The sequence below is a fragment of the Gavia stellata genome, chromosome 27, assembly GCF_030936135.1.
Source record: "Gavia stellata isolate bGavSte3 chromosome 27, bGavSte3.hap2, whole genome shotgun sequence".
Taxonomy (NCBI): Eukaryota; Metazoa; Chordata; class Aves; order Gaviiformes; family Gaviidae; genus Gavia; species Gavia stellata.
Genome location: NC_082620.1, coordinates 9,586,787 through 9,614,052, shown reverse-complemented (window position 1 = coordinate 9,614,052; position 27,266 = coordinate 9,586,787). Strand labels below are relative to the sequence as shown.

Sequence of the window (27,266 nt, the reverse complement as noted above, 5' to 3'; positions counted from 1 at the left end):
GGCTCCGGCTGTTGCAAGACTCCAAACAAGAAATACCATCCTGCTTCAGTAGCTACTGAAACCATGCACAGAATTGCAAGGACTGTAAATTTGGTTTTGCGCTGATGAAGCCTTCAACAAAAACCTCAAGTAACATTTCCTCTAGACAGTAAGCACCTCTAAGGTACAAAGTCATTCCCTCAGCAATTGCTGAAGAGCAGATGGACGGAAAAAGCACGTGCAATAGAGATGACCACTGATAAGGTGTCTGAATCACAGCCGTGGTGCTGATGTGCAGAAAGGGAGGAGAAGATTATTTCAGCTATAAGCTTTGAACCCTGACACTCGGGAGCTACGTCCTGGTTCCCAGATTGCTCCAGCCAGACAAAGCTTCTGCCCTTCGAACTGTGATACTTACTTGGACACCATACAGGAGGTTGCATCATTACGTGCTGAAGCGATGTAGAAAGCAACAGCCCCAGAAGCGAGCAGCAGCTCCTCTCCCCACGTGCCCTCCCCAGTCTTGTATGGGAGTGTGTCAGCAAATGAATTAGGCCTACTTAGAAAAAAGTTACAGCAAACAATGGCTTCATGGGTAAAGCATAACACAAAGCTGCTTCATCAAATTTACTCCATAACGCCCAGCCAGGGAAATGCTTAATGAATCTGAATGCTGAAGATCAGTGTAAAGGACAGGGTGCAGGAGCCAGAGAAGGCTGTCTGGCGAGTTACCTGTTGCTCTGAGAGCTGAAATGGCCTGTGGGACATTTAAGAAAAGGGAACTCTTGCCTTTTTCCAGATATCTCATTTGGGCAGCAAAACAAAAAAGACAGAAAGGCCCAATAAGAATGACACCCCAGAGCACGCAGTCTGCGATTTAACACACACATGTGAGCTCCAAATACATTCAGCCCCTGCAAGAGGTAAATGAAAAAAGAAATTACTTGGAAAACTTTTGTTGCAGGTACAGTGATGCATATTCCAATATGACATTTTCTCACATTGTCCTCAACTTGAACGAACGGGACTTTTCGATTCCTTAAAATTTTCCCCCATTCTCAATCTTACTAAGAGACGTAAGAAACAGGGCACTTAAATGAAGTGGCTGCTGCATAGCACATATTAAAAACATACAAAAAATACAAGTCCTAGGTGCACAGGAGTAGGAAAGGTTTGTTGCTGAAATGCCAAGAGAGGGAAGGGTATGCAAAGAACAACAAAATATAGTAGATGTTGTTTATTCAGGTATGAAATAAAGTTGTACTTACCAGAGGAACTGACTTCAGGTGTAACATGCACACTCCCCAAACTGGAGAGCAGCATTTAATCAAACCGTAAGAAACAGAGTGGGGGTAAGGGGATCTATTTTTAAATGAAAGATGCCGTGAATGAATGCATTCTTTATTACTCATGATCATAGATAACAACTGCACTTGTTCTGCCCCACAGAGGACAGAAGTTTTGCCGCAGGCAAAAAGCAATCAGCTAGCCTAATGATGTGAAAAGACTTGCTCCTTGTGCTCTGCTCCAGATCACCTGCCTACCAGGAGTACGGCAGAGAGTGTCACAGTTCAAGCAGCTCTGTATTTTTGTTCATGTCCTATATCTGGACCTTGAGCAAAGGTTTCCTTCACAGGAGGCTACAGTGGATGGTTTAATCGATGAGCATGGAAACATTTGTGTAGCAGGCACTGTGATTAGCTGAAATCTGTTCACTGGAGCGGGTTCCCCTGAGATGAAAACTATTACTTAAAGGCAATAGTAACTGGATTTTTTTTTTTCCCCTAGAAAGTCTTTTCATTTCTACTGCAGAAAGATAGCAAGTTTTGTCTCGCATAAGTTGGTTAATAAATCTCCCGGCTGTCCCTCTTTACTGATCCTGGTGTAACGTAACCCAAATAAATCCAGAAAAATTAATGAAATAAATCTGAAAAGAGGTTTTCAAACTGAAACATGGAGGCAAATGCTGTGATCATTTATCTGCACACACAGACTACATAAGCACAGTGTCAGTGTACAGAATACATCAAAATTTGTATATTACAGACAAGCATATGTTTGCATGCATTCCTTCAGCATATATGGACATGTCAGCTTGTGCACATCAGAAGGCCCAGAAATACTTGTCTTATGTGCATGCACGCCAGCAGCGTATGCACGTAGGTTGCTATCAGAATGCAAAGCAGCAAAGAATCATTTGCTAATACCTTTTCTGATAGTTCATAGCTTGCATTTTCCAGATAAGCACAGAACTCCCCAATTTCCCAATCAATCCCACATCACTTGCCATTCAAGGCAAAACCTGCAAATGCTACTAAACTTCTGGAATTTGCTTCCTGCTAATTTCTCACACGCTGTTACATACACAGTGCCTTGAAGTGCGACAACTATTTCTCCTCCAATACCAATGACTGGCCTGTCAGCTGCACCTAGAGCAGAATCACCATACAGTTATCTACAGAGCATGCCCTCAAGGGTGGCTTCCCAGCTTTGCTCAAGTCCAGGGAGCCATGCACTAGCTGTGGGCCTGGATCCTGCACTTGCTCCTCTTTACAGTCCCCTCTACTAGCACGCTGACCACACAACACAGGTCAGTTTTAGTGTATATCTTGAGACTGCAGCATGCCCCTGCTCTCTTAAGTAGGAATCCTAACCTTGAATGGAAAGGCACAATAGCACAATTGCGTTATTCTTGTATGTTCAACTTGTATGTTGCACATTCTTTTCAGTTTTGAGTTCAACTAGCCCACTTTGGGATGCACATTTTAGGTTTAAATTATTTTTTCTATTCATAGAATAAAGGTCTTAAAACATACTCTCTCCTGTCTGGCATGCAAAGGTTACACACAGTGCTGTTAGTGGAGAATGCAGCACAGGTTCCAGGCTGCGCCATTCCCAGGGCTGCAAAGTGCACTGAGCAGGGGCATTCTGTGGGCAGCCCCAGCCCGCAGACACCAGGGCAGAGATGCTCAAGAGCAGCGTGCAGAAGGAACTGTGCTGGCATGACTGCATGCAGCCAGCCAAATCAGTTCAGCAGGAATTCCCTGGAGAGAAGGAAGACTAAGAAGAGAGCACCAAAACTGCAAAAATAGGAGTACCTGGAGGCAGGAATATATTTTGAGCATGCCAGCATCTAGCTGCAGACATGCACACCAGTCCCTTTTCTTACTCGCTGTAGGATGTGGTCCATGGCTACCCAGACAAAACCAGGAAGACTGGGAGACCCCCAGTTATCTCCAGGTAGTGTTAGAGAACAGGTCTCACCAGGAAGCCCCCTGCTACAGAATAAGCCTGAGGCAGTGCAGGGAGAAAAACATTTGCTCTGTCTCTTCTCTTCCTGCAACCCCCATCTTGCAACTTTTTTTTCCAATTCTGCTGCTTTTGAAAGGGCTTCACACCCTCAACAGAACTGTAGTGCTCGGCTTTTGCTCAGAGAAAAGACAGTGTGGCTGCATCCACCATTCTGGTTGGCATGGGCCCTGCAGCTCAGCCTTCTCTGTCCCACGACCCAAAGTGTGCTGGGTGGCCACAAGGCTGGCTCTGCACTTGCACACCACAGAGTTCAAGGGTTCCTGCCGCAACAGGCACACGCTGCGTTGCGGGGGCTGCAGCAACTTGCTCGGGCCTATCTCAGGGCAGGAGGAAGGAAGTCAGGACACTGCCTGCCGGGGAGGGAAGGTGTGCTGTTGAGCCAGCCCCAGCCCCAGGCAGCGCTGCCCTGCAGCATACTGCTCTACTGGCTGCTAAACAAAATGTCTCATTTGTCTGCAGCATTCATTACTGTCCCATGGATAGGGTAACTGACCCCAAGATTAAAGACGGTTAAACTTGTTAAATTTTTTTTTTGTATAAAAATAGACATTTACTTACATCGTTACAATGGAGGAAGGTCGATTTATCGAATCAGAATTACTTCTTTTTTTTAAAGTTACTAGTGAATTTCGTTTTTCAAAAATAAATTACGTTTTTTCTTCAAGGGGCTTTTGAAACCAGACACCCAACTGTAGGCCAAAAACTACCAGCCCTAGCTATACACAAAGCATCAGATTAGTAAAAACAAGTCACCTAGTCACTCCACCACTATAAGAATACAAACTATTTTTACACAGTTCCTGAATTAACCTGCTTTAGTTGTAAAGCACATTACTGTATGTGTTAAGACCTGGAGCTATAGTTTTCTGACTAACAACTTCACAGCGTTGGTGTCTGCAATCAGGAGTAATGATTCTCTTCCTCCATCAGGGCAAGATCCATGAAAGCAGCACTTAAACAGTTAAGGCACATCTGGGCCTTTGTCCCCATTTCATCCAATTCTTACTTCATTCGTCATTAGTAAAGAACCCAAATTGTTGCATATCCTCATTTTTTTACAAGTAACAAGAAATAGTAGCATAAAAGTCATGGTTTGGAAAGAAATGTCATTAGCTATTGCTGCTTTGTTAGGCTCAACAGTTAAACAAATAACGATGTCTCCAGCAGGCTTAAGCCCGATTCATACTCTCACTTCTAAGTCATAAAAATGATCTGCAATTCAAAGTCAGTAAAACTCCGTGATCAACAATTCAGTTTTCTTTTCTGAATGTTACATGGAAACAGGAGTCCGGGTCATCCCTCCCTCTGCCTCTCACCCCCTGTTGAAGAGAGTAGCAATAAGCACACAAATGGTCTTATTTCCGATTGCAGTTTTCGTCAAAAACCCTGCTGTCCTACAACCTCTCAAATGCAAGATGGTACTGAGCAGTCCTGCTGACAAGTCAGGCATGTGCCTTGAAAGCCATAGCATTCCCTGCTCGTACAGGGACTCTGACCTTCCATGGGAATGCTTCAGTGTGTTCCCACCCTGCTGTCGGGTAGCAAACCAGCCCGCTAATATGACCAAGCACAAAAGTGAGCGAGCTCTCTTCACGCTGAGAATGAGACCCCTGACAGGAGCTCACTTGGCATTTACTGTAACACAGTTACAGCATCTTCATCTCAGGTTTTTTGTTTTCCTTCCCACCACATAGATTAACAGCTGAGAAAAGCAGTTGTCAAAAAGCTGGTCCTAGTAAGGTAACCAGACATGTAACTTACCGAAGACCGACTTCTAGGAGATAAGCATTGCTGCTTAACCACCTTAGGGAGTAAAAAGCAGTGTGAAGAGCTCTTCTGCTTCTTTCTGACTCAGGCAGAAACAAATATCCATCTAGAGTAGGCTGCATCTGTACTGCAGCTTCCTACAATCTAGCCTGAACGCTGTCTCAGTCCCATGACAAAGGACATAGTTACTCACTGAGCGTGTGTAAGTGTAGACCCCATCAAGTTCCAGAATCTACTAATAGTCATTTCGGATACTGAAAAAATACCCCACCAACACCACCACCTAAGCATGCCCATGATGAATATACATGTCCTTTTTCACACATTCATGCATTGGTAACATCTACTGCGGAGCTCTGTCCTGTTATAAAAGCAGCAGTGTTAGTCATTGCAGTAGGGTTAGTTTATACAGGATTCTGGTTTATATAATTAATGAAGGTGAAACTTACTGGCATATCTCGGCTGCAGCCCCATGCAAGCAAGCAGAAAGCAAAAATATTTAAAATGGAAGAGAGGAACTGGCTAGCAGGCAGCTACACTCACCCTTTTGTACAGCCTATGGTCCACCAGTGGGCTTCAGATTGCAAAACAATACCAAAGAGCTATTAGCACACACATGGCAATAACCATACCTTACCAAGAGCTTCACTTCAGGGAGGAGGAGACAATACTTCTGCTTGCCTGGAGAGAAAGAACCCTTCCCACTCCTGCCTACTGGACTCCTCCTCTTTACCGGGGAAGAGCAGTCCTGTGTTTAGGCGTTTTAGCGCAGGAAGTAATAAGCAAGTAAAATAAACCAAATATTGTCATCCCCGTGGCATTTCTAGCTGCATCCTGCCTTCCCTTACAGCGATCATCTATTTTCTATCTCATTCCAAGTGCTACTCTACAAAAAACACTGCAGATCATAATCACAGCCTAGCAATGGTGTAGATACCTCTCAGAAGAGTAAAATCTTCCTAAGAATCGGAGAAAGAATAGGAAATAGGAGGTTACCTTCCCAGTGAAAGCTGACTGTATGGACCATGTACGGATTCAGCTCAGCAAACCCAAACCCACTTTGGAGCTCTCGGATTTCCTTGCAGCTCTAGATGTGTCACATCTGGGGATCATCAAGTAGGTGGCGTCTTTCCAAAACCATTAAATATGTAAACTTTGATTCTGCCTCACACAGGACGGCATGCCAGGAGACAACTTAACTCAAAGTAGGTATAATGGCAAGTTTTAGGTTGAAAGTTAGTCAAGTGCCAGCCAACAGGTGCGGGCACCACCGGAAGATGGATGAAGCTCTCCTGGGAGGCCAGGAAGTTTCTGTTTCTCATTCTCAACAAACAATGCTTCTGTGACAAGTCGTGTTGATGCCGTGTTATGGCTGATGCATGTTTTTCACCAGATTTTTGAGAATATGACAATAGATGGATAAATACGTTTGGGTTTTTTTCCCCAAAAAGTCAAAAGGAAACAATACATGTCTGACCATCAGAATGACTGCTGCTGCTGAATGACCACTTTTGACTCCATGACACCTGATAATATTCAGCTACTAGAGCTCTTCTTCTCTAAGAACATGTTTGACCAAAACTTACATTTCTTCTCTGATTTTCATCAACATCTATGCATCCATTACTGACAGAGCTCCAAACTCAGAACCTCTCTCATTAACTCCCTCAAAACATCTGAAATACTGTCTGATCAGACAAAAAGCGTAAGGTCGGGAGATCAGAAAACACAAGACCAACATGCCTATGCACCCTGGATCCTCAAGCTGAAAGGAATAGTGTTTGCGCTACTGAGCCTTTGCACCAAAAAGTTAATAAGCAAAATAGGACAAGATGACCATTTAAGCTGTTCTGAATGCTAGCAGAGAAAGAATTCTCATAACTGGCTTAAACTAGACTTTGATCAATTTAAAATAGGAAAAAAACAACCAACCACATGGTTGCCAGTGAAAGCCTGAGTAAATCTTGCCTAAAGGCTACAGAATGAGCTCTTAATAAGAGTAATTCATTGGCACAGCAATAGAATCTGCTTGTGGACAAAAACCTAGGTTAAACAGTTGTTTTTGTTGTTTTTTTAAGGTTGAATTTCTTAAAGTTAAGAATTTACTGTCTTTTCACTTAGCTCACTATCCTTGTGACAGACTGCAAGTGGCTTTTACAGCCTCCTCCCCTCACCTCTGTCTATCAGCTGACAGAAATCTGCTACAAGATCCTGTTTCTTTGATGTTCCTGTGCATGCTCTTTTCTCTAACTCCCTCAGATTTTCCACATCTGTCAATTCTATCCCTTGTACTGACAAGGCACTGTGGTTTAACAAGTGACTCCACAGGGCCATTTTTATGTTACAGGGCATTAAATAACATTAGCTGTTAGTTGTTATGGCTTGTCCCTGGATGTTCAGGAGCTTGAATGGCTGAAATATTTCCTTACGGAGCCTGAGGCTTTCTTAATTTCTTGTTTATAGCAGCAGTGTGCTAAATTTTGAGCATTTCAAGAGGAGTCCGTGATGGGATTCCAACAAGCAGTACTCCTGAAACAGTGGGTGGGGCTGTTAGCCTAAGTACCAGTCAAATCATCATCAGCTGTATCCTGAGTGTTACACAGTAGACTGAATGGATATAATTAGGAGGCTTACACAGAGGTGGTTTCAAACTTACTTAACATCCAAAGTTTTATTACTCTATCCTTAGGAAAAGGTAAGCAACAAAAGTCAAACAGTGGGGAATAAATGTAATTATTAAGACAGAGAAAAGAAAATTCAGAAATATTGAAGAGCAGCAGATGAGAAGGAAGCAATTCCATCACCTTCCACCTGGTACTCCAGTGTACATGCACCATGAACAGGGCAGCTCAGAATGGGGGTTGCAGAGCCAAGCTTGGGAAGGAATGAATACGGGTGGTCTTGCCAGGATATGGCTGTGCTAGGGAAAGCACATAGATCTCCCCCTCAGGGTGGAGGGCGAGGAAGCAAACGGGTCAGTCTGAGTCAGCTGAGATGCTGAAGCAAGAAGCTGTTTTAAATAAGTAGATCTGTATAATTTCCAATATTATACTTTTCCTTTGCAGTTATTTACTAAGCAAAAGACTTCAATCTGTTTGTCTTCGAAATCCTGTGTGGTAGTAAAGTTCCAAGAAACTTGTGTGTTGTTCTTCACTGAGCACAAACAAGCACGGGGACCAGATCTCTCTGTATGGTACCAGCAGCCAGGAGAGTCCAAGCGTCCATGAGATACTCTCACAGTGTGATCTCAGGATCACAGATGCAGCTTAAGTGCACAAAGCACTATGTTTTGGGAAACATCTTTCTTTGCAACTGCTTGCTAGAGATTTTTTGGCAAGCAGGAGGAATATGGGGAAAAAGGCCCAAACTTGTCACATTTCTAAACAGTTCTGTAAGTCTAGTAGGCTGGTAAATTTATGTCTTTTCCAAGCAGATTCTAAATGCTAGTTTTGCCATTTTAGTAATTCTTGCTTTTATTTTTAGCATTTGCCAATGCCAGAATGCTCCTGGTTAAAATTTGTGACAATTATTAATATTAGTTACACTAACACAGTTTTAAACCCTTATGATTGCTTGGAGAAAGTACATGACCACGAATGTGTGATCGTTTTTGTTTCAGAAGGAAAAGCAAGGCAGTTTTGAAACACAATTAACATCTTCAGCTGAAATAAGTTACTTTTTTCTTTTGTTGCATCCTAGCCAAGAACCATGGACGAATTCCCAAGTAACCATAACCACTAACTAAGTGCCTATGGACACAGACAGGACTGCACTGTTGCAGAAATTCAAGTACTGTGCAGTGTGACATAAGCCAGAGAGAGCCTACTGATAATGGATACCCTCCCTTCTTTTTACTTCCTGTCTATAAATACCCAAGACCTAAACCCGTCTCCCAGAGACGCACAGCAGCAGTGACCACACCGCTGAAGAGAGAGGAGACTGACTAGAGGCAAAGGGAAGGGACTTGCCTGCAAACTTCAGTGATGCAAATGAGTAGGGTCTTGCTCTCCAAAGGAAACAGGAGATGCTGAGAAAGAAAGGCAATGAGCTGAAGGCAAGAAAAACTGCTGGTTCCATGGGCAATTTAAGCCCTGGAGAGTCTAGGTTACTCGACAGCTGGAGACTTAACTGAGCGTGACTGAAGTGCATGGCGCATCCTGGACACTGGTGGGAAAGCCAGTGATAAAGCTAGTTGTGAGGTATTGTCTGGGCTTGTGTGTGAGAGTTGGCTGTAAGAGCCTCTGTTCACCCCGGAGCCTCCACAGATGGAAATGGGCATGTGGCTTTCCCAGGGACTGCCTGGATCTCAAGCAGATCTGCAAGGATAAAGAAGTTCTGAGCCTCTGCCTGCTTCAGCAGGACATACTGCCCAACTAACACAACAAACCAAACCTTTTGGCCTCTTCCACATGCCCTGCTGAGAGCAAGAAGCCACTTGTGCTTCTTCATGAAGAACTGCGGCTGTTTCAAGTGCATTTGGAATTGGCCTGGAAACTATGAAGCCCTCTTTCTTGTCCACACATGTTACTTCCCACTGAATCTGCAGGCAAGATGTCCTTCCACAACACGAGCCACACTGACCTCCTGCAAACTGCAGCTCTGAAATCCTACAAAAAGTACCGAGTCTGTTTCTAAAATCAAGTTTATCACATGCCTCTCTGCCTCTCAGAGCACTCCTTGTTCAAACATCACTGGGCTGAACTAGACATGCTTCAAAATACATCAGGTCTGACCAGCTCCTGAGTGGATGAAATGCTTGTGTGGTGAAAATGGAGGGAGCAGAGTCAGAAACATCTGTATTGAATTTTGTCTAGACAAAGTTCCAGTTTGCAGCCTGATCATATATGGGATCCTTTCATTGAAAAAAATCAAAACAAACGCCCTGCATGTAGCAGAGTACTGGTATGGTAGCACTAGCTGCCACATGTGAGCACTTTGGCAAGCCTGTGCAGGTTCCCACACTGGCAGGAGACGATTCATTGTCATGTCTGTGTCTGTACTCCCAGCTTACTGAGGTATGTGTAGAGTGGCTGATGTGAACTAACTTGTCTGCTGCTCTGAAGGCACATTCCACCTATCCACATTAAAAAGAACCTGTATTTGATGATAGTTTACCACATGATACTGTGACTAAATTAAAGGCACTTCCAGCAACACCAGATGTCACATTTTGCACTTTCCTACATACCATGAATGCTTTGTGCAGCACTTACAAGCTGTAGCTATGATTCAGTAAGCTTTTTTCCAGACTTCCTCAAGTCCAACTTTTAAAGTCTTGTGCCTTGCTTTGCTCAAAGTTTCCTTATTCTGCGTCTGCCCAACACAACCTGGGCTGCTTTAGTATATCAGCAATGGAGCTGAACATGATACTCTTTCAGCAACAGTCCTAAGTTAGAGAGTTAATTTTTGTCAGTATGTCTTGGAAGCAGCTGGGTTTCATTATTTGATTAAAAGATCTGTAGTTAGCCGATTCTATTATCCTTTACATTGCACTCATTGCTGACACACTTGAATATCGTTGCATTACTCTAATGAAGGGCAGATACCAAAAGATAGTGTCATACCTGTGGCGGCAGCGTCGTAAAAACCGCATAATCTTGCGAGCAGCTTGATCCTGCTTCTTGGTAAGCAGACTGCTTCTAAACACAAAAAAACCCAACACTGAAGCATAGGCAAAAACTGGGGACAATAATACTAAATGCAAGAATAATTATCCTATGAACCGCTGTCCTTTTCCCAGTGGCCTTTGTAAATTACAGCACAGCCCTGATGAGTGTAAAAACAATATATAAAGATCCTGGTAGCATCTAACATCTCAACAGCGCACCTGAGTTTCTGTTGTACAATGGTGGCTGCCCGACGGTTTTGCCTCCTCTTCCCACATTCTTTGTAGCTGCGATAGTACTGCTGGATCAGCATCGCGGCTCGTCGGCTCTGCTGGAATTTTTTCTGCTCATAATAACTTCGGAATTTGCTCTGGATAAGGATGGCAGCTTGCGTCATCTTTTTATAAAGTGCATACTACAAGAGAAACAAAGAGAAGCTGAGGCATTCCAATAAAACCAGCAAGAAGCGGGTTCCTATGGTGAAAGACTCTTAAGCCACTAAGACATGATGAGTATCTACTTGCCGATTGGGCACTGCATGAGAAAAGGGTGACAGCAAACTGGAACAACTGTGAGGTTAGGTGCAGAACCTAGTCTGCATCAGGAAAGCAACCACCTGTTTTACTGCCCCTGGAATAGTTTGATGGGATTGGTTTTATTTAATACCTAGCTAGCAGAGGCTCTACAAGTACATGCTAATGACCAGATCCAACTGCACTATACATATGAACAACTTTGGAACAACTGGAGCTGATCCTGAGTCATGTTTACACTGTTTCATTACTTGTACTGCAATGGGTCTGCATTACAGATAAACCAACTGACCACACTTAGAGGAATTGTTTTTTTCCCTTGCACACAGAAATCTCATTACAAAGTACAGGATGCTCATTTCTATGCAGCCATTGTTTGTAAAGACTCATAACAACAGCAGCAAAATACACCCAACTAAGTGACTATAAGGATAAAGCAGTGTGAATGACTATTCCAGAATGCTAATAAATTAAACCTAAAATACACTTTTTTGTGTCTTTCTTTAAAAATACCTTTTAAACAAATTACTTTAAGAACCAAATTTCTGTTCACAACTGTATTCCACTTTCCCAGGACAATTAACTTTTAAACAGCTCATTTCTTATTTCTACGCCATAGCACAATACTGCAAAAGTTTTGATTGCTCATATATCCATTTAAATCCAAGCATTTCAAATGGAATAACACATGATTCTGACTTAAAAAAAACCCCAAACAAACCCAAAACCAAACAAAATCCTAAAACCACAACAGTTAATTAAGCAAGCCTAATATTGAGCTTAAGTCATAGGCAAAACTAAATCTCACAGAAGTCTGTAACAAGCATCCACTGAACATGCAAATTTGCATGAATGGTCACACACACCCAGTATTCCCTCTAGCACTGTATTATTTCTAGCCCCATGATTCCAAATAAAGCAGGCACAAACTCATAAAAAGAAAATCTTCTTTATTCTACATCCTTTTCCTTTTAAAGCACGCAAGTAGATGGCCATTTAACAGAAACCATATGCATTCATGCATATTTTTAAGTCCTTTTTATGATAGAGATGTAGAATAATGCATAGAAGTTGCACTCATACCTCTGAAATAACACTACAGCAAAGGTTTTCAGTGTTTATGATCTTATTTTGAAAATTTTAACACTTTCAAAACTTATGTGTCTGTTTTTCCTGGATAGTTTATCAGCTATGACTTCTGCTCACTTTAACAGACAGATGAGACACAGAAATATCAGCCACTGCCCTGTATAGGGTAATGTCCTAACATATCTCAATGGAATTTTCCTGTTTATTGGGAAAAAAACCCAGAAAGCAAACACACAACACCCCCGCCCCCAGTCACCCCAAAGCAAAAACCCCTCCAATATCATCACAGACCACCATTTACCAAATTTCACTTTTTGGAATTGAAGCAGTCATTAGGTGCAGTTATATTTTGCCATTATTGATTTCCATTTGTTATTTTTCTTTCTTTTCTTTTTTTCTTTTTAGGATTTTTAATTAAATGGATCAGATTGTGGTTTTAAATCAGCTATTTTGAGTAAGTCCACTCACGGGCTGGTCATGGTTTTCCTTCCAATTTTTAGCCCAGGTGGGACTTCTGTGGCTGAGTTACAAACCCCTGAATAGAAGGGTTCAAATACGAAACTGTGATGCGAGCTATGACTGTTCAAATCTAGTCATAAGCCTGTGCTGATCTCAGCAATACAGTAACATAATAGAGGAATAAGGCATGTGAAAGAGAAAATAGCAGTCACTGGATAGACTAGACCCCAATATGTTTGCATTCAACTCTAAGACCCACTTAGCTGATTAGCTGGTCCCTCTCGTCCTCTGTTTCCCTCCAGCTGGTAAGAGGATAAATGGAGAAGTCACCTAACCTCTGCGAAGTGGTAAGCCTCAGCTAGTACAGCAGCCCTGGAAAGCTCAGCTCACTTGTGCTGATAGAACAGTACTGTGACTGATACAAAACCACGGTGCAGGAGGAAGCTGTGGATGGAACATTACCCTGAGTACATGCTCTCTCCAGGAAGAGCATGCCTTGCCTCCTGGGTAGCTCTAAGAGAAGCTCAGCTGATACTAGTACCTGATGAGAGCAAGACAGTGCATAGCTGGGAAATCCTTCTTTAGAGTAGAAAATTATTGGTCATGAACAATTTAAGACTGGCATCAACAGTCGTGCTTCCAGTATGAGCAGCAATGTACATGAGACGGCGGTCTTAGGAATTCAGGGCACAGGTATTTCAAAGATGCATGTTCAAATACTTTGGCAGGTAGAATGCAGAGGACATTGGCTGCAAGGGTGAGATAAATGTTCTCCTGTGCTCCCTGACTGCCAAGGCAAAGATCACTGAGTGATGGCTAATCAGCAGCAACAAAGGAAAGCCTGCCCTCTGGAAACTAGCTTCAAAACCCTTCCTGCACCTCAGCCCAGCACTGCTTATATGAGTACCTGTAGAAGCAGGAGACGACTTTTGGGTTTTTTGTTTTTTTTTTTTAGTTGTACTACTGATACACTGTGGCACAGCAGCTCCTTCAGATCTCCCATAAGGTTTGGTTTGTCACTGATTTCTCAACCGCAGGTATTTCATAGTGGATACTATTAAAACATTTCTCTAAATTCCAGGTTCTCCTGGTTTATATTGAAAGTAAATGACCCATGGGGAATTGTTTCCAAAATAGTGTTTGTATTACCTTCAAGGCTATCCAAGTAAGCTTAGGGAGAAACAGAAAAATACAGTTAATGTTAGTTCTGCAAATAAAGAATGAAAAAATAAAAAACCAAACCATCTTCTTTTTTGAAAGAAGCGATTCCAGGATCCAAGACAAAGCAGTTTGTCAAGCAGTTTTTGAAAGGAATTAAGCTTCCTTGTTACAGGAAGTATCACTCCAGAATGACAGCCATGTGACAGGTTGAATGTGAGTCATGTTGCAATCACCTAACACTAGAAAGGCTTCCCAAATAAATGTTTTTGAAGATTGTAAAAGAGCACAGGCATCTTGCCTTTCACTTTATGTAACATGTCACCAAGCATCAGACAGCTTGAGCCTAGCAGGGTATAGTGAAAAGAGGGACGTGGACTCTAGCCCCCACAAAAAAAAAAAACCCAAACCAAAACACCACAAACACACACACCAAACCCGAAATCCAACCAGAAAACAAAAACCAAAAAGGAAAAAGAAAAATTATCTTCTTTTTCTGGGGTTGAGAACTCAGCCTAAAAGCATATCTCCAACTAGAGTCTGGAGAACAGTCTCAGTCCTGGAACAACTTGCATCAAGCTAAAACACATGACTTCCCATAGCTTAAAAGTTTAGTATGTGCAAAATAAAACAACCTGGTTTTCATCTTTGCCTTTATCAAAGGCAAAACCAACTTCAATTTCACAATGAAATTTGGCAAGCAACTAGTCAGAGAATAGTCTTACCAGGCTATAGCATGCATAAAGGCCAATATGGAGTACATCATTGCCCTCTATCTCATAGCAAGAATGCAGGTTATAATCATAAACAAAAATACTTTCAAGGATACCCTCCAAAATTAAGAATCAGGACACGAATTTTCTTCCCTTTTCAATTTTGCCTGAGCAGAGTATTTCATTACTGCATGCTGAAAAGCATACAAGAGGAACAGTGGGATAATTCCCGTTACAAAGGGCTGTGTTCATGGCACTTACATGTGTTTCATAAAATTTCACTTCCTTGATTACCTGTTTGTATTTCCGGTAGCAACGCTGAATAACAGCAGCAGCCACCTCTTGCTGTTCCCGGAGAGGACGACCCTATGTAGAGAAGGAAAGAAACATTAAGTAGTCAGAGTGCACCAGAAAACAGGACAGGTGATGTTAAGTGGCTCACAGCAGCTTGCAGGCCACCTACTTCTAAATGTCTCCCATCAACGCTACCCAGTCTGATTCAGGTCTAGGCATTTCCTAGAGATACCTCTAACTGTCAATTCACATAAGGGACAAACCCTCAAAATTGATCTTTACACTAAGCAGGCAACTAACTAGACCCTCTGGGGTGTATTTTGAGGATATGCTTGTAAGTGCTGTTCCGGCACAGAAGGCATGCTATGGCATGGCATGCTCTCTCCAGTATGGTGGTTGCTGGGTAAACATCAACAAGCAAATGCTAGAAGCATTGAAAAGGTTGTGACAGAAACTGTATTTTTGTCCCAGGAGTGGATATTACCCACATTTTGTTTTGTAACAAATTATATTCTCTCACACCTAACAAGGGAGATATTGGACATTTGGGCCACATACCTTGTATTTCCTGAACACCGTCTGGACGAGTTTGGCAGCTTCATAAAGCTCTCTCTGCTCATGATCAGACAGAGTTAACTGTGCAAACTCATTTTCTACCTTCTCGCTGGTGGATGCACTCAGAAATTCAGACCAGTCTGCTGCCGAGGGAAGGCTGGGTTTCTCAAAAGCTATTTCACTGATTGGTGAGCCTGCGGGGCTCAAGCTGGTGTTCGAAGAAGGGGTCAGGGGTTCACTATACAGACTTCTGAAATACCAATCACAGTAGGAATTACTGGCTCACAAAGCACCTCAGCTGGCATCACAGATAAGGACTACAACATTTCTCAGCGCAAGGCAGCTCATGCTCCCCCTCCCTCTCTCCAACCAACATCCCACATTCCTGAGCCTGCCTCTACTGCATTGCACAAGATGGCACTGGAGGAGAAGCCACAAGACAGACCTTGTGGCCACTTTCCCCTCCTGCCTACTTGCTGCATGCACTTCTATTCTTCCATGAATTTGTAGCTGTGCTGGCAACCATACGTTTGACCACAAGAGTGTGGCTGGGCTTGGAACACCAGCATTGAGTCCCACTGATAAATAGCATCTGCCAAGCAAAAGAATGAGTGCATGCTGCCCAGCATACAGACCACTCGAAAACCCAGAGCAATTTCACAGCTCTTACTGACCTTATCTGTGCAGCACTCGGCAGATGATCGACATCAGCAAGGTAACTGGCCAGCCAGCTCATTGTGGTGCTCATGGCAGCACTGTCCGTTCTCTCCACCAGTGGTGACTCCATTGGCACAAAATTCTCCCGCTTGATCCTGTCAGGCGTAGCTTCAATAATGTGCTCTGCAAGTGTCATCATGTTCACCTGGGAAGTGAAGGAGAGCAAACTTTTGCAGCCTGGTAGCAGGAGCCTTGTGCTTGCATGTTACAGCCCAGCTTTAGACAGACTGCCCCGTCTTCCCCAAACTTGTGGTAGCTGGAGTCTACTGTTTGTCTCAGCACTGGAGAGAAATTCATCAACCAAAGCTCATTTGCTTTTCTGTCTCTTCTGACAAGCACTGCAGGGTTTCATATTCCCCAGACCTATTTTTCATTGAGCGTATGGGAAGCCTGAGAGATCTGGTGAAAGGTTTATGTCATTGGACCTTTGCTGTACGCTACTGACACCTGTCACTACCATCATGTTTCCAAAGGAAAAGCAATCTTGCCACTCTTTCACCAAGATGTGCAGACAACAGGACAATAAAGGCACATCAAGAGAAGTTAAAACCCTTGGGACCACAGCTTTGTCAGGAGTCCTTCTGAACTATATCACCCCATCTGCCAAGGTTCACAGGAATTTTTAATATAGAGAACAGAAAATAGTTCCTGTTTTGCAAAGATACGTTTCATCCGTGTTACGCCAGCAAGATGAGAGTATTTAGAGATGCCAAGGCAGTGCATATAGGCTGTGCTCCCATTACTCTTTTCGTGCAGAAGACCAAACACAGTATCTTTTTCACAGTGACTACTTCTCATCTGTCTGTCCTGCTTCTGTCGTCTTTTTATTTCCTCTATTCCTGGTGGGATTTTTCCTTCCCCAAACCCACTGCCTCTCCCCTTCTCCACTCTTACCTCCTTAACCTTTAAAGTGCAGTGGCTTGGCCCACAACCACAGCACTGCCTCTCTCAGGTCACCTTGTCTTCATAGGGAGTGCCTCCCAGTTCCCGAAGGACTATGGGGCCACCTTAGTCTCATTTACTGATGTGACCAGGAGGCTCTGCTTTTTCCTTGCAAAACTACAAATAATTTTGTACATTCTGTATACTGTTGAAGCATACACCAGTGCATGACCCTAAATGCTAACCATTAGCCTTTACATCTGGGTTGAAAGGATACCCTTTGAAAACGGAAGAAAGTGTACATTGACTGTATGACCACCTCCTTTCACAAAACACAATTCCGAGCCTCCACAGAAGTTTCTCACAGTTAGGCTCCTCTGTGCAGCCACCATGTTCTCTGAGACTGCTGATCTTGGTGCTATGGGTATGTTTACCTGCAAGTCATCCATGTGGTGTAAACAGTCCTCATCCCCTGCATTGTCCCTATAGGACAAGAGCTCTGCATCCACTATCTCCCTGTCAGCCATCATCAGCACGTTCATCTGCTCTCGCTGGCGTAGCCGATGGGCTACAGTGTCCTTCCCCAGTGCAGCCCCCTTCTGGCTCCCCGCCACCTGCACTGCTGACACACCAATATAAATGTCTTTTGGGTTCCATTTGATGCTTGCTTGGCTGCCAGAGCCCCGGTACCCAGTAACTTCTGGGATGTGCTGGGAGAGCTCCCGACCATAGTCTCTTATCCCTTCACTGGGGCTGATTGTCTCAGTGGAGGATTGCTTGGAGCTGGAGTTCTGTTTCCTGATGCTCGGCTGTTCCAGGCTCAGTGCAGTGGAAAGCAGCTTCTCTTGCCGGGCTTGAAAATATTCAGGGCTCAGCTTATGTTTTTTGGGTGCAGGGTAATCTTTCTGAGTCTCACTACTGTAGTAACTGGAAGGTTCTGATCTTGGTCGTCTCAGCTCTGGAAACACACAGATCAACGGTAAAAACAAAACATGCAACTCATGATCGCTGTAAGAACTACAACAGCTTCTACCGCAGAGCTGCAGGTGGAAGTTTGTGCCATGCCCTAGGACACCCGACAATATATGCAAAGAGAGTAACTATCAACCAGGGAGGATACTACCTCAGCACTGTTAAGATACACACGTCCTTCTAAAGCAGGCATTCACTCCTCTTCCCAATACTTATGCAAGTGCATGGAGCACATAGCAGCCCACAAGAAAAGAATTAAGCATGGACAGCAGGGCTACAGGTGGCATCTGCCACCCAGGTGAGCTCCTTGCCCCCAGGTTTTCACATGTCAAATGTCAGCAAAGCAGTGCATGCTGTCAAGGTTGTTTTACCTGTGTTTGTACTGGAAATCACAGTGACTCCCTTCTGAGGCTCCTGAGAGGCAATAAGCTCACTATGCCACTGGGACACCCAGTTCTCTGTGTTGGAGTCTGTGCTCGAGGGGCACTGAATCCTGGGGTTTTGCCCAAGCTGAGTTTGCTCATCTCGCTGTAGCTGCTCCAAGCACTCCGCCAACTTCACATGGCCCCGAGACCGGGCAATGGCCAGTGGCAGCCTCCCAAGAGAGTCAGGAATAGAGATGGCTCGGCGGTCCCACTTGTACAGCACAACAGCTGCATCCATGTGGCCCAGGGCACACGCCCACATCTAAAAAAAAAAAAAGACAATTGACCCATTGGGCAACCTGCCTTCTCCTTCCTTTCTTGCTAACACAGTGGAGTCTGTTCCCCAGCTCACAGAAAAGCGACTCTGATAAGCAAAACCATAACAACCTTGAACGCCAGCAACTAGCTTTTATAAATGTCCTGTCCCGACAAAAGGCCATTACAGAGCATTAGATGCATGCTATTCTCTCCTATGACAGAAAAACCTTCATCTGCCAAATGAAGCTGACAGTTTGACAGCTTCTTATTTAGTAATAAACATTTTTGGTTTTGGCTTTTTTTTTTTTGGACACTGGAATCACTGCAGAGACAGAACAGCCTCATACACAAAGGAATCTCTGAGATCAGAAACACGCAGACAGGACTAAAGGTTGGCAACAATAAAATCAACACTCTGCTGTTGTAAACTTCTGGTTCCACCTGCTTTGGCATTTTACTTGCCTAAGTTCTCAGTTACGATTTCATGATTCCAATGACCAAGATATTGTAATGGTTTTACAACCTCTACAGTCATTCAAAGAGAACAACTTTAAAGAAGGCATGTAAAGCCCTTTCCCCAGTACGAGAGTGAAGACTAGATTTTGGGTAAAACACAAACCAGAGACATCTGTCTGTCCCCTTTCCTCATGTTACTCAATGACAAGGTTTTCTCTGCGTGGTCTCTCCCAACAAAATGCCAGAAAGCTGACAGTGCTGTGTCTTACCATTTACACAGCAAGGACACACAAGAAACATCTATTCTTCAGAGTGTGAAACACATTAGGAAAATAACACATCAGGAAGAATTCCAGAGGGTCCTCAGACTCTCTCAGAAGTTTCAGTCTTTGCTCTTACCAGAGGAGTGCAGGAGAAATGATCCACATTCAAAGGGTCAACTTCCAGCTCCAGATCAATGCTGTCTGCGTGTTTAGTGCTGCAGAGGAAACAACATAACAAATGATGCTCTGTAGGCATGTTAGGATCATTGCCTAAATGCACAGCTTTATCCAATACACCATACCACAAAGAAGTGGCCACACATATGCCCACGACACACATATTTACTACAGATGGTGCCCCCACCAGACTTTAAGAGCATGATATATCCAGTGAGTGGACTTGCTCTCTCAAGAGACAGGTCCCATCAGATCAGGGGACAGGAACAAGTTCAGGGACTTGGCTGTTTGTAAGGAACAACCAGAAATCTGGACCAAGCAGAGCTTACATACGCTTCTGCCATGCCTGTATTGACACCCAAGAGTCCAGCGGGCTGGGTCTTACCGCCACTTGATGAGGGTCTGGATCAGTGTAGCATAGCCCTGGGCAGCGGCTAGGTGGAGCAGTGTCATTCCTCGGAAAGTCTTTGAATGGATCAAGTGTTTGGACTTTGCCCAGCAAGCACGACTCATCATCTTCTCGCACACCACCACCACACGGCTCTCGAAGCAGCTGCCCAGTGTCCCAGAAACGCACTGAAACACCACACACATCCCAGTTTAATCATTGAGGGGAGCTGCAATCTGCCCTGAGCAGGCAGCCTTCCACTTCTAGAAGTACTGAGACAGTGCCAAATGCGAGTGAAAGCCAACTGCTGTTAAAGACACCCGCAAACCAGACTTGTTGTTTAGGAAAAACCATAATCCTTTCCACCCCCCCCAAACAAACTCTGGTAAGAAAGTATAAAGCTGCTGTGTCTGGACACAGCGGGGTTCTTACCTGCACCTGCGTTCCTCCATTCCCACTCCCATTGCTCCCGCCTCCTACTCCTTGTTTGTGCTGCTGGGAGCCTGTCATTTCAGCCATTCTCCTCTCCATCTGCTCAAGTCGCTCCAGTATTGACATCCTGAACTGGTTATCTAGGTTGGAGAAAGCCAGAATAAGGATATTTCCATGGAAAGAAAGCTCAGGTTTTGGCAGCCTACTGCAGGAAGCCACAAACAACTATCCTGGAAGTCACACAGGAGATTTGCTCTGCTTGGCAATGCACAGGAACACTTGCCCTGCAGCATCCTAGCTCTTCAAGTTCCTGCAGCATCCCTTTGACTGCAATTCCAGAGAACTTCCTTAAAGAAAACAGACAGAAAAATGAGAAAAGCAGGCAGATGACGGATCCCTTCCCTTGTGATTTTAGCTGTATCCACACAATAAAGGACTGGGGTAATGCAACTTCTTTGAAAACACAAGTAAACCCTAAGCAAATATAACCATTCAGATAGCATTTCAGTCATATCGTATCTGTCAAAATACTCTCAATTTTAGAGTCAATCCCCCTACTTACAAGGGTCCTGAATTCAGCTTGGCTTGCTTCCTGAAACCATGCAATAATGGTACCTGGAAGAATAAGACTCCTCTGCTTCCTTCTGTGCTTAGAAAAAGGAGCCTTTAAAAAGGCACTCACTCCTTCCCTGACAGGCTCCCTTTCTTGGAAAAACAGCTTCAGCCAAGTGCCAGAAACAGAACTACCAGAAAGCATGGAGTATGGGCACTGATAATCCAGGAACATAATTCTGAAAAGCAGTACAACTCTTGAGCCCTCTGGTCTCTGCAGAAGTCTAAAGGCTGTATTAGTTATTTTCTCCTCCGTGCACTGTAACCTTGCATTACGATACAGCTGCTAATACTTGAATAGTGGAGCAGGGAGATTTAGACAGGTTAATAGGGCATTGCTACCTGATGCTATAGAGATCAACTCAAGCAATCTTTTTGTGTTTAGGGCCAGTCAGTGCAGCTCAAGTGGCTGCAAACACAGAGGGCTCCTTCCGTCTTGTGACCATAAGGGAGAAGCTTCATGCAGCTCATGTGAAGCTGGGCAAGATAATTTTGTGGATAAGGAACATTTAATGAATCTTGCTATCATACTAACAGCATACATAAACTGTGGGGAAAAAGACAACCCTCATCCTGATTGGTTTCATGCATCCATGGTGACGACGTGATGGTGCAGAGCACTGATAACTGCAGAACAAAGCCTACTGACAGTAATCTGTGCATCAAAATGAACAAGCTCTGATCGGGTTTTAAAAGAGAAAGTCTTCTCTGAATGACCTGGTTATATGCAGAGTCCTCCCTGGCAGTTTGCAGGAGTACTTGTATACTACACTCTGCAAGGCACAACTCTCACTAGAAGGTATTAGATACGGATCTCTCTGCTGTACTGCACTGAAGACCATCTTGCAGACCATTGGTAAGAGACAGCTCAGGTCCACTGGCTAAAGACATCCCCCTCGCCCTAAGAGGCTCGACAGTAGACAAGAACTCGGCTCCCTTCTGGCCAGCTCCAACACATTGTAATGCAGCATCCTACCCTGGCTGCTCAAGAGCCAGGGACAAAGGAGTGCAGCCAGCAGACCCCCTCTTAAACCTCATTTCAGAGGTGAGCTCACTACGGTCTTTTCCCGCCTAGTTCAAAACACTATTACTTATTATTAGCGGCTTATTAATAATTCAGTTGTCCTGTCAATTGCAAAGCCTCTGGGAAAGTGACTGACAGTTATACGAGGAAATATTCATAATGCAGATGCGGTCTCACGGCCCTGTCTCTGAACTGCGGTCAGCACAGAGCAGCAACACAAGTTGTGTTTTCCCAGCAAGTCTTTGTTCTGGGAGTGCTGCAGTGTGCTGCAGTGCAGTCCATGTCGCTGTCTCCTCCTTCCCCATTGCCAGGCGGAGCACATACGCTGCAGAGACTGACAGAGACCTGGCACGGCTGAGCCATCCCCTCTCACCGCAGGCCTATGCCAAACAGAGCTACCACAACTCAGGCACCAGGAAAAGGGTCCAGGTTTGCCACGCAGGTTAACGGCTCTGTTCCGCACATTTAATGCCACCCTCTCTAGTTGGGTGGCCAGCACTTGCATCTTATTACAGCTAAGAGTAGCAACACACACTGGGTATCCTATCTGAGCCTTCAGCCTCATACAGACAAAAGCAGCATCTTTTTAAAAGAAGAGGAGATTTGGCTTGGACTGATGTTATAGAACAAGCAGCCGAGGGCTGCAACATACTGGGGATTTGCTCCTGTCTATTTAGCTGTCAGAAGCGAATAATTATTCTGCACAGCCAGTAATAGCGGGACAAAATCATTCCAGTGAGATGCAGAAGTACACTATGCAGATTACTAGTTTTTTTTCCTTTTTTTCCATGCCAAAACCATTGTGGAACAGAAATGGAGGGCCCTGTGTTTGTGTCCATTTTCCAAGCTCTTCTCTCTACGCTCTGTGATCTCTAATGAGTGAAGCCTCCACCCTTCCTGATACTGAGCTAATGACACCAGGCATTTCCTGGCACTTTTTGTCAGAAGACTGAAGTTACTAAAGGGATGTCTGCGACCACCGCTGTTCCCAGATAGGAACACTAAAACAAAGAAAGAAAAGCAGGGAACTTTTCTTAGGAAACAGAATTTGAAACAGCATCTAGTGCTCTCATGTATTCCTATTCAGACACCTGGACAGTGCTCCCAGGAAGTATTTAGGGCAAGACTACCAGATTTTAGGTAGCAGAAGGTATTTGTTTGGCTTAACAGAAGTCTGAAGGACAGACGTTATAAACTTATCACAGTCTTAAACGTGTAACCTTCAGCATCTTACTAAGACAACGGTGTTTTTTCATAGATGGTTGTAAATTGCCGCTTATTCTACACGCAGGTCAGAAATATGCCGCTATTAGTAAAATGGGAAATGGAAACAAACATCCTGGAGCACCAGCACAGAGTGAAGGGAGCCCTTTCCACGTCTAGCAGAGACTGCTGGCATTTACCCAGCAGCAGGGCATACCCTCAGATTAGAAAGCTCCAGGCAGCAAATAAGGTAAGTGGGGCGGTAGTGCATAGAAAGCATCCCATGTTGCCCATTTTCCAGGTGATTAAGCTTGTTACCTAAGCAGCTAGAATAAAGCCACAACTGATGGCAATTTCAAAACTATTTATGTATAGTGTTTCCATAATAAATTCCATAGTACAAAGTACACCAAGATTTCCCCTTCAAAAGTGACTGGTCACTTGAAGTGCATGCACTGCACTAGTCTACAAAAAAAAAAAAATTAAAAAATTTAAAAATGAAATTTTAAAAAAAGGAGGGGGAGAGAGAAAGCACAAGAACAGGAAAGGGAAGACAGCAACTAGCTATGCTGCAAGAGTTGCTACATCCTTAACAAAACAAGGACACCTAAGCACAAAGGAACAACCAAAGGGAAGGACACCTTCCCCCGAGGTTCCCCCTGGACTCAGCCGTGAGATGAAAGGCTCCTCTTCTTCCTTGCGGGGGCTTGGACGCATGCCAGATTAATGGCATTTGGACCACGGTCAGCACAGTTCACAAACTGCTAATAAGCCAACGGATGCCTTGCCCAGGCTACAGCGAGAACAACAGACATCACTATGTGGAAGACCCCTGGGCCATTCAACCCCTAAACAACACATTTCCTTCCTTCCTTACTTGGAGCAGGGCCAGGGAACCTGCTTGCTTTCAGTTAGGCTCCCAAAGTAAACCACATACAAATATTGATTTCTACACACTCTCCTCTTGGTGAACTCTTGCAGCATCTCTCAGGGTTGTTTTAAAAATCAACTGTCCACAGGCAGGTGAACTTCCAAACTATTTTAGCAGGCTGCACTAGTCGTACCCTGTTAAAATTCAGTTACAAACAATAAAGATGATCTTGTACCTTGAAAACCTTGATTTTGCAGGGGTTTAATTAAAGGGTAAGTCTTTAAGTGACGTCCTATGAGTCAATATTCTGCAAGTCCCAAATTTGCCAGCTGGTATCAAAACATTATCACTTCTGTATTCTCAGCAACAGCACTTGGCTAGATTCATCCCTAAGGACAACAGCATAATGTTGAAAATAAAAGTACAACTTAAGCCGCAGAAACTGGCATGAAAGCATCTTCTTTCCTTTATATAGTCCTGGGTTCAACAGGGTCAAAAACAAAGTCAGCTTTACATACCACATGAGTCACATGTGATACACCCGGTTTATCTTTAAAATTGATGTATCTGTATCCATGTTAGCAGCCTATATAGAAGGATGGCTGCTACAGCTGTGTGAAACTTAGAGGAACTGGACAGAAAAAATCTCTCACATTTTGGGAAGCAAATGCTTGCTTTTTTTGGTGTGTGTGTTTGTGTTATGTACCGAATATAACTGAGGTCTGAAACAAGATCCTCCAGCTCAACAATAAAGGTATCAGATGGTGCCCCAAGACATTCTTTAAGCGAAGTACCGTGCTTCATCGCAAAAGAAAACCATGTTTTCTGGTAACGAAAACCTGACAAAATCTGACCTAGTCATGCTGACTCTCTAAACCATTTTCATGTGAAATCCCCAATTGTCAAAAAAGCACTGTCAGCAAAGCCCAAACACCACAAACAACATGAAAATGAAGCGCAAATGGGGGAAAAAAAAAAAAAAAAAAGCTGTCTGAAGTTATGCAATTTACTTTGCAATAATTAAGAGACAGGCTATAAGAGCCATAGGGCTGGATGTTACAGGTATCACTGATAAGTTCAAGACCTTTCACCCCTTACTATTTCTTACTTTGCTAGTCACACTCTTCTGTCTTGCTCACTTCTGGGGTCTGTGCAGAGCCACCTGCTTAGCAGGGAAGTTGCAGGAACACAGGTTCCACATTCTTGTCTTTTATATTCAACAGAGGTTCTCATGACAAGTATCTATCTTGCAGTGCACTGAAGACAGAGCTCAACAGCATATAAATCAAGTTGTCAAAATAAGCTTTTCTCCTGCTACATTATACAGGAAATCTAAACAGCTCCAGCCCAGCACAAGATGTCTTGCACTGGAAGCACCCCAACTCTTCCCAAAGGCAGCAAACATGCACGTGGATACAAACATATCCACATAGTTCAGGTTTTACCCAAGGATTCTGCTTTTAATCATCAAATTTCAGATATTTTGTGAGCCAAAAAATTAGACTTACAAATTTTTCCATTTCTTGAGTTTTTCCACTACATATAAATCTGAAGAAACGTTACAATATTCTTTAAGAAACCACAAAGAAGGTTTCTGAAGCTGTTCTTCAAGGCTGCCTCCAGGAAGGTGATGAAAACGACTGCATTTCTGTATCTCTGAGACACCTCAAACTCACACTCTGAACACTGTCTCTTTTCTGAAAATCAGTATTCTTCAAATTTAACAATAAAAATGTTACATCAAAATTACTTGTCACTGTTATTCCCTAGTGTAACAGGAAGAGGTGGTGGCTTTAGGCCCCAAGGGCCTATTTTGTGAACAGACCAAGCCCCAGCAAGACAAGATGGCCTGGTCTCATAGAGCTCTTACACCAGCAACTGCTTTCATCTGATGGGAGCTCTGAAGCTTTCGGCATCTGATGGAGCTACACGCATCCACTCGCTAGCGCTTCAGCCCTCTCGCCCTGCACTTTCTGTGAAGCTCTGCAAGCCTCAAGTGCACCCCTGGGTCACGCGTTAGTTTAGGGATCTGTTCCATCACACAAACCCATTTTCACTTCTGTTGTCCTCAGCCCTTCATAGGGGAGTGAGAAGCTATCCCATGGATTCAAAACCAAGCTTAGGATACACAGCAAAATTATTCATGGTGGTACTTACTTGCAGGGTCCAGACCTCCTGAGAAAACCAGTTGTTCCAGTGTCACGTCAGGGCTGGCCTGCTCCACAGCACCAGCAGCCTGAGGGGAGCCTGACTGTCCCAGCAGGGACGGACTGGAAAGAGCTGCTTGGTCAGATTTTGACCCACACCAAGAAATTGGTTTGAATCTCATATTCATTTCCCTAAAACATGAACCATCATTTGAGTGTAGAATGAACTTCTTTTTAATTTGTACTCAGAGGGAGCCTACTACTGATTACAGTAACGATAGAAAGTTATGGACAAAACATTTCTAGAGATGCAAAACTATTCTGGTACAAGTCTTTTAAGGATGCATGGTTATGTACATCAGTTAGCATTTTACAGAGCTACAGCATGCACACTCGCACAGTTACACCCAGTACACAAGCTTTCACCTGAGACTGCAGGAGCACCTGTCTTGTGAAGCCTGCTAACAGCTTGTAACAGCTCCTGACCACATATACCCTGTATTAAAAGGGTAGCTACAACACAGCATCTGCAAATGTAGTACAAGTTTTTTCCATGCAAGGAGGCAACTGGGTTGCTACCAGGAACATTTGTGATTATACACTGAGTGGGGCAGGTCCTGCAGAAGTACCGAAAGACACCCCCCCACTCCCGCATTCAGCCGCATCATCCCACCAGCAGCAGACAAGACACTCAAGACTTAAAGGGTGGAGTCCCCACCCTAAATGGTATAGCAAACCAAGGACCAAATCTGGGAGAAATGCCTGTGCTGCACAGCTGAGCTACAAGTGCAATGCTTCACCTGCCCCGCTGCCACAGCCCACTCTGCATGGCCCTCCCCATCTTCTAACCTGAAGAACCCTTCCAAAGACACTGTATTAGTTCTATTTTTGAGCTATGCAAGCACCGGCTCAAAGCATCACCTCCTGCTCACGCTTTATTACAAAAAGTAGTAAAGCCACATGTTTGTTAGCAG

The 27,266-nt window shown here is 43.9% G+C and overlaps 1 protein-coding gene across 2 annotated transcripts in view; it reads right to left on the bottom strand.

The window, feature by feature from the left end:
• CAMTA1 (calmodulin binding transcription activator 1) overlaps positions 1-27,266 on the bottom strand; it is a 302,985-nt gene that overhangs the window by 5,782 nt on the left and 269,937 nt on the right. The window contains exons 11-23 of one of the 2 annotated variants that reach the window (XM_059830126.1): positions 20,436-20,575; positions 20,001-20,191; positions 19,575-19,653; positions 18,408-18,723; positions 17,499-18,022; positions 16,140-16,327; positions 15,469-15,715; positions 14,911-14,982; positions 13,895-13,915; positions 10,886-11,079; positions 10,623-10,697; positions 5,602-5,632; positions 712-893 (exon numbers count right to left, since the gene is read on the bottom strand). In XM_059830126.1, the coding sequence (XP_059686109.1) occupies positions 712-893; positions 5,602-5,632; positions 10,623-10,697; positions 10,886-11,079; positions 13,895-13,915; positions 14,911-14,982; positions 15,469-15,715; positions 16,140-16,327; positions 17,499-18,022; positions 18,408-18,723; positions 19,575-19,653; positions 20,001-20,191; positions 20,436-20,575 (2,260 nt within the window). Of the gene's footprint in view, positions 1-711; positions 894-5,601; positions 5,633-10,622; positions 10,698-10,885; positions 11,080-13,894; positions 13,916-14,910; positions 14,983-15,468; positions 15,716-16,139; positions 16,328-17,498; positions 18,023-18,407; positions 18,724-19,574; positions 19,654-20,000; positions 20,192-20,435; positions 20,621-27,266 lie in introns of those variants that run through there. The other variant, XM_059830125.1, reaches the window with a different exon arrangement.